A 12,164-nucleotide genomic window follows, 5' to 3' on the forward strand; every position below is an offset into this window, starting at 1 on the left:
CTTAAAGGACCACTGCAGTTTTCAATCGATCTTCATATAATTGGTCCTTACTAATGCCCCTAGCAAGTTAGCATGATCTAATAGAAGCCTAATTCTTCTCCCAACTAAGTTTGGCAACAGAGTTTTTTTTTACTTATTAGAATGAAATAGAATGAATAGTTCCTGTGATTCAATTAATTGTGTTTGATGCCTATGCCTAGATCCCCACAGAGTTTTGAATAATTGACAGTTGAGTCATGGAAACACCAGTGACATACAATAATAAATAAGTTAACACATACTGTGTTTTAAACATTATGGGATAAATAAAAAACTTCAGATATTAAACTACAAATAATAAAAAAGAAGGCATATTCTGAACATTACGGATTTACTCTTTTCCCCATTGTTTCGTTTTTCATCCCCAAATTCCTTATATTGCCATTTGTGTTATATTAAAACATGCTACTTTTAAACATAAATTGTATGTTTCAAATGTGTTTCAAAAACAAAATTATTTCTGAGACATTTCTTCTCAATCACACTATTATTTTACAAATTAAAATAATACATATAAAATCACAGCAGAGCCCTTTTGTCCTTCCTCAACAGCTTGCACATCAAATGGAATTTGAAACAATCTAAGGTCATTCCACTTTAATAATATTGAGCTGGTGGTCCTGCGGAGAGTGGTTAGAGTTCAACACTGGCTGGGTCGAGACACTGCAGTCCTGTTGGCCGCCGGCTGGGCAGCTGCTGGAGTAATCCGATGTTTTATTCTCCAAACTCATGAATGGCTGAGAGTGTGACTGGGTGTATGTAGAGGCATAGGACTGTGTGTAGGACGGCATGAGGGTTTGACTGTGCTGCTGTGTGTACGCCGTTGTGTAAGGCTGTGTTTGTGTGGGAGCATGAGAGAGTGGGAGACTCACAGGGTTATTACACGACTGGAACCCATTCATGCTAGTAGAGCTTAGTCCAGGCACTTTGAAGCTCCCCACCGTCTCCAAACTGTCTATAGGATTGTAGCTTGGCTGAGCTTGGCTGCACTGAGTGTACGTGCCTTGGCCGTAGTTGTAAGTGTCTTGAGCGAGGGAGGTGGACATGGAGGAGTGTGACCGCGATGGAGGTGACTGAGTTTTGTTATGCTGCTGTCCGTGACAACAAGGGCCCAGTTTGGACGCCAGGCTCTGCAGGGTGCCAAGTATCTGCTTCTGAACTTGTGTCTGCTGTGCTTGCTCTCGCTCGACACGGCACTGCTGCTCCACCAACATCTTCAGCGCCAAGCCCAGGCTACGCACCTCTGAGCCCAGGGCCTGGATCTGATCTTGGAGTCCATGAACGATAGCTCCGCTCACAGCTCTGCCTCCCGTCTCCTGCGCTGCCTGCTGAGGGCTGGGGTTCCCGTCTCTGCGGGCAGGGCACTGAGCTCCGGAAGGCGCCTGGAGGCGAATCATGACAGGACTCCCGGGTCCCTGGGAGGTTTGAGGCACCGATGTCCGGTTTGGAAGCCGAATGCCAATCCGAGGGGGAGGAAGAGGGGAACGAACAGGCGGACCTGGTCTCTGTGTGAGGAAACGTCTAGGGCCACCAGACGCTCCTGGCTGTTCTTCTATAGGTGTCTGTACGTCGGAGAATACAAAGTAATAAACTGGTAGAACAGTATGAATAACGGTGCATAGGAGGTGTTAAGTTACACATTTAAATGTTTGGTCTGCTAGGTTAAGTTAGCCTCTTTTCTCACCTTTTCAGTGGTGAGATCATAGGTTTCGGGTTGTCGTGGAATTGCATTTCTCAAATCAGTTCCAGGGACATTGGACTGATCTCGCCTCAGCAAAGAAGCCACCTGTTGGAATGACTGCCGAAAAACAACATAATGCAGTCTTCATTTTTAAGATTGGGCCTCGTCACAAACTAAAAACTCTTAAAATCTTCTTACTTGTATCGTTGAGACAATAGCCTATGAAAAACCAACGTGGGTTTAATCATTCATCAGTGTGATGGCTACGGTGCGTACCCTGCAGTCTACGATGAAATATTTCGTTTGGCATTACAGGCATTGATTTTACCACAGAAAATCTGTAAATTTAAGGGCTGAATGAGGCCCAATATCATGTTTGAGGCAAATTAAATGTAAAATCTATATATTTTTCCTATTCTAAGAAACCACAATTACAAACATGAGTTGAGGCTATGTCTCAAGAGAAAATAATAACTATGCCATACGGATGCACAATGTTGAAACCTTTGCTCATTTAGATTACCAATCATTTCCACGGTCATTTCAGTCTATAATATCAATATTGTTCTTGTTTGTTTCTTTGCAATACCACCATGTGTCTTATAGCTATACTATAACTGTGATTCTGGGAGCAGTAAATCTCTAAAAACACAATTTTATGTGCTCTCCATAAATGCCTGCTGTTGGTACATATATCCATGCAAAATAAAGAGCATTATTTTGAAACAGCTTTTGATACCGATACACATTTTTTAAGCAATAATTGGCCGATATACGTATTATGCATCCCTACTAGGCGGCTACCTTTGTCCTATGTGACAGGGCTTTATCCAACAGCCTCTTGCGGGCGGCCAAGATGGGATTTGTAGCCGGAGATGGCGTCACCCGTCTCCTCATTAAGGCTGCCGATGCCGTCACCGCTGTCGACCCGGGTTCTGTCCCTATAGCAGTGGACTGAAGAGCCCTCTGTTGACTGTTTTGAGCTAGAGAGGTGACACTAACGATCTGGATGTCATTCTCGTCCTTATTGGCCTCGTTTTGCTGCTGCGGCCTGCTAGTTCCACTGCTCTCCCCCGACCCAGGTGGCTTTGCAACAGTTTCTGGCGTAGTGGTGGCAGTCTGCTTGGTAAATTCCGCTGCCGCGGCAAGGCCAGCATGGTGAGAGGCCTCACGCAGTAGGTTCTGAAGTTGAATGTTGCTCCAGCCCTCTCTTATCCCTGTGTGGTTTCCCCCGGCTCTAGCCAGCACCTGTGTCTTGTGGTGGAAAAAAGTACACAAATGTTTTACTTAAGTAAAAGTATCAATACTGCAATGTAGAAATACTCTGTTACTGTTAAGTAAAAGTCCAGAATCCACTGACCTGTGTTGGGGTTGTGCTGGTCCCAGCCTCCTCGGGCCTGACCCTTCCCGGCAGTCTACCCTGAAACTCCCTTAGGAACAGGTAGATGGCTTGGGCAGACACTTTGATGTTTTCCAGCTCTAGAACAGCCTTGATTTTGCGGAAGCTTAGACCAGCCTTCCGCAGCTCCACTACTTTTCGCTTGGCGGCCTCATCCAGCCGGCCCATGGTCTCTTACTCAAGACCGGGGTGGAGGGAATTCCTTCTGAATATTTGTTCCACCACCACCTGTTAAGAAAGGGCAGTTAATGATAGCTCACTGTGATTGTGTCCATATACAATGTAAGTTCAGGTGTGTCGTTGTTTGTGTTACTGATAGAGGCACACTCTTTGAAAGTATCTATGAAAACATATAGCCATCACCCTTGTAGAAGTAAAAAAAACATTCAGACTTTTATGTTTTCCTGTTATTTGTAATTGCATTATTATACCACGGGTGGAGCCATGTGGACAGAAGTTGCGGTATACACCATCTTCCAATAGAGTATTGTTTATGGAAGTTTGACTTCAAAGGAATACCAGTGCATTACCATTAAGGCTTCCATGCTCATATTCACTAACTGTCAACTCGTGTTAATGTAATGGGTTTTTCCAAAATAATTTGAAAATAATTGAGTTTGTATTATTTTAGGGAACATAAAAAGAGAGTGGCATGAACATGAACATTTAAATGAATCTGGATTTTCCGAGGATGAAAATCATAGGGAGCTATATTAAAGTCTGAGCTCATTATATATCAAGTTCATTGAACGATATTAAGCACACGAGTGAACTTGTAGATCTGCTGTTTTTGAAAATAATTTGAAAAGAAGGGGGAAAAAGAGACACTGTCATACTCATAATACACATTATTGTGACAATATCGATGTCAACGTATTTGTCCAAAACCTTTATGTGAAAATATTTGAGAATTGTGAACAGACATCGTCCTCTTAAAAGAAACTAGTAAACGACAATTATAACTACTAGTTCAGTGGTTCTCAAATTTTTCATGTCAAGGACCCCCAAATTGACACTTATTAGCCCACGGACCCCCATTTCAAAAGATATGCCAGGGACCCCCATAAGCGAAGATTTTTATGGCTCTAGCAGTGATGCTCAACCATTTTAATTTCAGGGACCCCCAGTTTGACATGCATTATAGGCTATAGGACCCCCATTTAATGGCATTTGTATCACTTGGACCGCAATTTATATTGTAAAATCTATGTCAATGTAACTCTGAGAGTGTACAAATGGTTCCATTTGTACACTCTCAGAGTTACAGATCAATAAGGGTCCATTTGGTGCCTAATCTATCATTTAGCTGGGGACCCCCTGGAACTCCCTCAAGGACCCCTGGGGGTCCCCGGGCCCTCACCAATGTACTAGTTAACTTCTACTAGAACTACAAGCATCAGCTGACAATAAACAGCGAGTTTAACCACTTAAACGCCAGCATCTGTATTGTGGGGAAAGATTTCGCAAAAAATAGCCGATCGACAAGCTATTTTCTGCGAAAGCTTTCACCACAATAATCCAAAACAGAGATGATCCATAGTATTGAGCCCTGAGGGACTCCGGGTTACCCATATGGGGTTTAAGTGGTAATAATCGCTTAATTATTACCTGCCGAATGGTTCCCTCTGAAGGAAGGCGAATCACTGGCGTTCGATCAACGTGTAACCTTAGTTTAAATCATTCTGGAGTACATCAGACATACATAATAACGTGTCTTATTTGCATGACTCGTATAGCTTGCAGAGCAACGTTAGAGGCGTTTTTCACCCACATTTTACAACGTAAACAAATGGTAGTTGGTTTGTGTGTAGTGTTGCCAGGTTTCGTGAGAGAAATAAGCAAACCTGGTCTAGGAAGACAATTAATACCAAAAGAAGCAACTTTAGGCCACATGAGCCTATTTAAACCTACATTATGCATCGGCTATTTGAAAATAGTCAAAAATAGCCTGTATAAAATAGCCAATAAAATCTGCTATTTTCTAAAACTCTTCCAATAAAATGTGTAATATTTGTGATATTCTTTGAAACATTTTAAACAACACAAATGCTCCCTGGACACAATGCATTTATGAAATATTTGAGAACCACTGGTTTAAATAATAATCAAAACATTTTGGAAGCAAGTCTACATAAGCAACTACACTTTAGAAACAAGCCCCAAAAAACCGCACCCCGCAACTACCAATTTTTCATTTTGTTTCCATTTTTCTTTTTTTTACAGAAAAAGAAGGCCAACGTCGCTTATAACAAGCCGACATGGCAACGCTGCTAGATTTAGGCTCCGTCGCACGACGGTGTCGCGCGCCAAATAAAAAAAAAGCAGACCTACAAGCTTGCGACGCGTCACCTCCGCGACGACACGCGAGCTTGTAGATCTGCGTATTTTCGACGCGCGACACCGTCGTGCGACGAAGTATAAACACGCACCCTTTTCCGCTGTCGCTTAGCTTGAATCGCAACTTCCGTTCCGCTCTTTCGTCGTGACGTCATCGCTTAGCGACACACAACACACACACACGGCCGAGTGTTTGCATTGGAATAGAAGAAATGTGAGTATATATATTTAAACAAAAATACATTCTCCATGTTGTGTGAGCAGAAAATGCACTGGCGCGTGTAACTCAGGCCCTGAGTTGACCTGCTGGTCACGATGGTTCAACAATAATCGACGCGAAAGTCGTGTTGTTGTCTTAGGGTCTGTGAGCTCAATGGCGGCGGAAGGAAGCCTGCTGCTCTGCTGCAACAGCTGCGATACAGAATGCAGCATCAGTTCAACTCTCTCTAGTGCAGTGGTTCTCAAACGTTTCCATGTCAAGGACCCCCAAAATGATATGTAATTGTACGCGGACCCCCCCCCCCATCTAAAATACATTTTGTGCCAGATTTGTCCAAAATAGCAGATCTACAAGCTCATAGCGTGAGCTTGTAGGTCTATTTTTGAATGGCCAAAGTATAAAATATGGTTAGTGGTTAAAATGACTGTGACGCTGTATTAACTCATTTTGCTGGGGACCCCCTGGTACAAAACCCCCTGGTACAAAACAGGTTTGGAGATTGAGAACCGCTGCTGACCATAAAAATATTGTGCTCACACATTATGTTCTTATTAAGTCAAGGTGTCTCTTCCGTTGATACTACTTATAGTTGATGAAATTTGGAAATGTCTTGATTATTAAGAAATTTCTTAATAATCTGACAAAAAGTAGGCTACTTTTTGTCAGATTTCACGAAGACGTAGATTTTTTAAATTTCATTTTATTTTCCCCATATGACTTAAAATGTTGTCCAAAGCGCTTTTTCAGAACAGATTAGGCAGCCCAGTGATAGAGTGATGTACCGTATTTGATCTCATGATGACAATCTATCTTCCACTTTTAGGGCACCATCACCGACCAAAAGAAAGGAAGAGGAAAAGTCCAAAGACAGAGGCAAAGAGAAGACGGGTACCAAGGAAGCCGCAGACAAGGACAGGGGAAGGGAGAAGGGAAGGAAGCGTCGCAGTGCTTCTAGTGGCAGCACCAGCAGGTCACTGGATTTGATCACTCGCTTGACTCTGATGATCATCACTTCATTGTTTGAGCCTGATTTGTACTTTATGATTTATACCACAGCGTCAGTCGCCGAACATTTCTAATCTAGATTAGGCCTGAAATACGTGATGTCACATCGCTTGTGCTTGTATATCTTCTATTTTCACTACATTTGAAATGGGGCTAATGTGGTTAATTCAAAATTTACTTTTTAGTTTCCGAGAAATGTAGTGTTGTCAAAAGGTACACTATTTGTCTTTGAAATGCAGTGGAGTGAAAGTATCCAAAAATACAAGTACTCAACTCAAGTACATATACTGTAAAACATACATAAGTAGTACAGTAATCAAGTAAATGTACTTTGTTACCGTCCGCCACTGACCATGATTATGTGCTCCTCCTGATCCAGATCCAGCTCTTCCTCAAGCAGCAGCTCTGGATCCAGCTCTGGTTCCTCGAGTGGATCCAGTTCTTCTGGCTCCAGCCGCTCCAGCCGTTCCGGTTCTTCCAGCTCGTCCTCCAGCTCCTCGGGGTCTCCGAGCCCGAGTCGCAGACGCGGCGGCCACGACAACCGCCGACGCTCCCGCTCCACGTCAGTAACTGCCGTTGTATTTCCATGAGGGCTGGGCAATATGACTCCAAAATCAATATCACCATTATTTCAAACTTTTGCCTCGATTACGATTTAAATGAACGATTATTTAGAAGAATAGTGGAAATGGCAGATCTACAAGCTGACAACGCATCACGCGTTGTGAGCTTGTAGAGCTGCTATTTTCCCTATTTTTGCATGCCATGTTGTACAACGAAGTACTGTATAATACAGGGCTAAGTGGTTAATCAAAATCTATTTGGATTTCTTCTTTATTTTAATATATATATATATATATTTCTTTTTTTGATTGAAGCAAAATGATATGGCCGTGTGCACATTGCGCTGCTGCTTGCTGTAGGCACGCAGTGTTTATTGTTTTAATTAACCTTAGGCCTAAATACAAAAGATGTACACCACATGGCTAAATACAGAAAACCTTGTGCCCATGCCCTAAGCACCCTGCAGTGCAGTAGTTATCTTTATAATGACTTTGTCAAATGATTTTAAGCATGTTCGTGTGTTTGTTGTTGAAAAAAACATCAAGCCATAGGCTATTTTAGATCCATAGTAGCTGTCTGTCGGTGTCGGCTCTCGGGTGCATTCAGCAAAAAAAAAATCACACCTTGCAACCGACTGCCAGTCTGTAGTAATCTGAAGTAGTCTGTTTGGTGGAGAGCTACCTTAAGAAATCGGGGGCAAAATAAAGTCGGTTAGAGGTTCCTAAATTTCGGTTTCAAATTTTTATGATTGGCCATCCCTCATTTTTATTTTAATGCACAGAACAATTATAATATCAGAACTATTTCCAGTTTTCAGCTTCTCAAGTGAGCGCAGGGGGGAAGCAGTTGGGGGTAGTAAGTGTCTTGCTCAGGGACACTCGACACATTGCCGGGGCCGTGAATGGAACCTGGGACCTTCTGCTTCCAGGGTGTTCTCTCTACCCATTCAAATACGGGGGGAGGGAATGTAAAACTAAAAACGTTCTAATTTTGTTTTGTATAGCCGAAATATAAAATGGGGCTCATTCTGCTGGGGAGACCCCTCAAGGTCCCCGGACTCCACTTTGAGAACCACTGCACTACAATACGTAGGCCTACTCAGCAAATGTTTAAGCATAAGTCTGTGCTTAAACCCCTCTGTATGAACCTTTTATGCAAAATTCCACACTCCGGACAAATTCACAACGGCCTTGGACCACACGCATGCAAAAAAGAGGGGGAAAGGGTTTACACCACTGGTTGCCCTTCATTTCAGTTGAGATAATGATGGCAATCTAAGATTTTGTCTTTTTTTGTGAAAAACACACAGCTCCAAAACACAGAAGAGGGGAGATGATAAGGAACGGAGGAAACGGAGCCCAAGCCCCAAACCCACGAAAGTTCATTTAGGAAAACTGACCAGAAACGTCACCAAGGTGAGTCCAGGACTGGTTCAGACTGGAATGCAGTACACAATTCACCCTGCCTAGCCACTGCTGCGTTTCACACCCAGCCTGCTCTTTTACTCCAGATATTTTTCCTCCTCAACTGCTTCTCTTCTAAGTTGGTAGGCTGTTTTAGATGTTTGTAGAATATTCTAACCAAGGCAACCCAAGGGGTGAGCGTAGCTGAGGGTCTTGTTGCTCATCACACTTGTCTGTTAGTGTGCTTGCAACAACTTTGCAATTATTTGGATGACAATTAATCGTTAAGTAAAATGTCATGACCTTGACAGCCCTATACAATTGCTGAACAGGAACGTTTGTGTGCGTGGTTGTTAACAACTTGCTTGCGTTCCCAGGATCACATCCAGGAGATCTTCGCCACTTATGGGAAGATAAAAATGGTTGACCTGCCAATGGACAGGGTACAGCCACAGCTGTCCAGAGGTTATGCCTATGTGGAGTTTGAAACTCCAGAAGAGACCCAGAAGGCCCTCAAACACATGGATGGAGGTAAAGGGCACATATACTTACCAGTTATGGCTATAACAATCCATTATTCTATTATTCTAGATTAATCAAGCAGTTTTCTTGAGTTGACAGAAACCCCATTTTATAATTAGATATTTCAAAAACAGCTAAAATAGCTCACAACTCATTGTGGTGCGATGTTTGTAGATTGTCTGTTTCCGGTACTTGTGAAAATTGCTGAAAAGTAAAACACTCAAAGTTACCCCCCAAAATCTTTTATTTTATTAAAAATATTTTTTTAAAATTTTAATTAAACTATTTAATCTATTAGTTTGCATAACTGATGCACCACTAATACCAGTGACACTATTTTAGAGTTAAGGTAGCTGGCTGCATACAACACCAGAACACCCGAAGTTGCATTTTTGGGCTTGACTTTGCAGGAGAACATTTTATTCTGATTATGTAGGTTTTTGCTTATTTCCTTTCAGGTCAGATTGATGGACAGGAAATCACTGCCTCTGCTGTACTGACCCAAAGGATCCGTCCTCCACCTCGTAGACCCTCCCCCCCTCGCAGAATGCCACCACCTCCCCCTATGTGGCGTCGCACCCCACCCCGCATGAGGAGAAGGTACATGTTGCTTCATGATATGTTCTACATAGCCCACAAACATTTCTGCATAGTATTCAATTGATCAACCCACTCAATGCAGATCAGACAGAATGACTGAGGTTTCTTACATTTATATTCGGAAGTAGGACATGATTTTGTGTGTGTGTGTGTGTGTGTGTGTGTGTGTGTGTGTGTGTAGGCCAATTTATGCTTGGTGTGTGTTTGTGGCTCTTGCTAGACTGTACATACAGCATATTTTCATTTATACTATATATGAAAGATGTATATATTCATTGTTAGACAATTAATTGGCAATAGATATATATTTAATATATTCACTGTTGATAGACTGTACCTTTTTTATGTTTACTGATAGACACATACGGTATGTCTACTGCCAGAATCTAAGCTCAATCTTAAATCAAAGATTGTCTTAAATCTTGATGTGGTTCTAAAAAAGCTTTAATTCATGACTTATAGTGTGCTATTGCGGCTTTAATTCATGGCCTATAGTGTGGTATTGTGGCTTCAATTCATGGCATATATTGCAGTTATTGTATATGTTCATGAGGTATTGGTTTATCCCCCCAAATCATGAAGGCTGATTCTACCTTTGAGACAAATAAATAAGTCAGTGTGTCCAAAAAGGTAGCTGCTGCACTTTGGCTTCAGCCTCTCCAGTGTTTCACACTTAACCCATTGAGACCGGGAACGCATCTGTGTGTCATTTTTAGATTTCTTTGGCTATTCAAAAATAGCAGATCTACAAGCTCATAGCGCGGCACGAGCTTGTAGATCTGCTATTTTTTGAAAAACCATAAATGTTTGCAAATCTTTGAAGATAGATAGACAGACAGATAGATAGATAGCTTGCTTGCTTGCTTCTGGGGATTCTACAAATTTCTAATAAATCCTAACAAGTTTTTTTTTTTAAACGTATGTTGCTATATATATCAGTGGTTCCCAAACCTTTTAAGTCAAGGACCCCCAAAATGATATGTATTTGGCCGCGAACTCCCATCTCAAAATATGTTGTTCCAGGGAATCCCCAGAAGCAAAGATTTTTGTTAAAAATGTTCACTTTTAAAAACATATATTCAAAGATTTGCAAAAATGTTAACGATTTTTCAAAAATAGCCAAAGTATAAAAGGTTAAAAGTATTGTGATGCTATATTAACACATTTTTCTGGACCCCACTTTGAGAACCAATGCATTAAAGGCAAGGTATCTTTTCTTAAGGTCTCGGTCGCCGGCGCCGCGGAGGCGTTCCCCCGTGCGACGTCGCTCTCGCTCCAGATCTGCGGGCCGCAGACGCCACCGCTCTCGTTCCAGTTCCAACTCCTCTCGCTAGACCCTGCAGCCAACCGTGTGCCTAATTCATGCTCCGTCGCAGGCCGAATCTAGCAGACCTGCAAGCCCACAATGCGCCACGGGTGCGACTGTGAGCTTATACAGTAGGTCTGCTAAATTCAATGCGTGACACAGCCGTGCGGCAAAGTTTGAATTGGGCTTTACTGGAAGGACCCCACCCCTCCCCAGTCTTTTTCAGATCTTTAGAGATGTGTCAGACAAGCCCACAAATTAAATTGTTTTGTGGCAGAACATAAATTGGATTGTTCATTTACTTTTGCTTTGTTAAAAAAAAAAAACTTTTTTAATCCTGTGTTTTTCTTAAAGGTGATCGGATTGGTTAGTAAGCTATTTGTTGTTGTCATAAACTTAACCCTGTTGAGCCTCCATTTTTATTTTAGTATTTTTTTTGTTTTTGTTTATTCAAACATCCTTTTACATGTACTCCCAATTTTTACATTTTTGAACATTAAAGATCAACAAACAAACAAAAAAAGATGAGTTGTACATTTGATATGTTCTGATTATGAATGGTTATTTGAGTTTTTGCGGTTCTTTTGTGTTCATCTCACGGTGGCTCACATTGACTTAAACACTGTACTGTGTATACACTGTACATAAAGAATTGTTTAAAAAATGAGAACATTTTGTAAGCGTGCCCTGGGAATGAGCATTCTTGATACGGTTTGTGGATGTGATAAAAAAAAAAGGTAGGCTATATACAATTTCAGAAAGGTGGTAAGTAGCAATATAAAAACATGATTGATAACGTTAACAGCAGATCTAATTATTTCTATTACCAATACCAGGAGGGGGAAGTAATGTGATGTCAGTCAGTTTGGTGAGAAGAGTTATTTATTCAGGTGTTAAAACGATCTTTTTTTTTGTAGATGGAACAGCCTCAAAGATTATAATCTTGCATCATGCAAGGTCGAGGCATTTCCTGTCAATCCTGTGAGTCAGTAGGCTAAACATTGGGTGTGTAGATAAGCAGTGGTGGAAAGTACATGTACTCAAGTACTGTACTTAAGTACAATTTTGAGGTATGTATTTGTACTTTA

General features: G+C 41.7%; 2 protein-coding genes across 2 annotated transcripts; one reads left to right on the top strand and one right to left on the bottom strand.

Moving 5' to 3' along the window:
• Window positions 1-68: 68 nt before the first annotated feature.
• Window positions 69-4,907, bottom strand: LOC311055502 (uncharacterized protein). Its single transcript, XM_084071701.1, has 5 exons — window positions 4,728-4,907; window positions 3,081-3,347; window positions 2,525-2,974; window positions 1,724-1,837; window positions 69-1,601 (listed from the first exon to the last, which is right to left on the bottom strand). Exons 2-5 carry the CDS (start codon window positions 3,285-3,287, stop codon window positions 627-629), a joined length of 1,746 nt encoding a protein of 581 aa, XP_083927827.1. The 5' UTR covers window positions 3,288-3,347; window positions 4,728-4,907; the 3' UTR covers window positions 69-626.
• Window positions 4,908-5,611: 704 nt separating this feature from the next.
• Window positions 5,612-11,593, top strand: LOC311055444 (uncharacterized protein). The gene is made up of 7 exons (XM_084071635.1): window positions 5,612-5,670; window positions 6,500-6,646; window positions 7,061-7,243; window positions 8,555-8,660; window positions 9,026-9,179; window positions 9,629-9,770; window positions 10,993-11,593. Coding segments are annotated over exons 1-7 (846 nt in total). The 5' UTR covers window positions 5,612-5,668; the 3' UTR covers window positions 11,105-11,593.
• Window positions 11,594-12,164: the final 571 nt, after the last annotated feature.

Source organism: Gymnoscopelus microlampas (genome assembly GCF_963454915.1).
Source record: "Gymnoscopelus microlampas genome assembly, chromosome: 11".
Lineage (NCBI taxonomy): Eukaryota > Metazoa > Chordata > Actinopteri > Myctophiformes > Myctophidae > Gymnoscopelus > Gymnoscopelus microlampas.

Coding starts and splice junctions, on each gene's coding strand:
- LOC311055444 (XM_084071635.1), top strand. Junction 9,180..9,628: donor CCTCAAACACATGGATGGAG/GTAAAGGGCACA, acceptor ATTTCCTTTCAG/GTCAGATTGATGGACAGGAA. Junction 9,771..10,992: donor CCACCCCGCATGAGGAGAAG/GTACATGTTGCT, acceptor TCTTTTCTTAAG/GTCTCGGTCGCCGGCGCCGC.
- LOC311055502 (XM_084071701.1), bottom strand. CDS start 3,287: ATGGGCCGGCTGGATGAGGCCGCCAAGCGAAAAGTAGTGGAGCTGCGG. Junction 2,975..3,080: donor CCAGCACAACCCCAACACAG/GTCAGTGGATTC, acceptor TTCCACCACAAG/ACACAGGTGCTGGCTAGAGC. Junction 1,838..2,524: donor CCCTGTCACATAGGACAAAG/GTAGCCGCCTAG, acceptor GTTTTTCGGCAG/TCATTCCAACAGGTGGCTTC.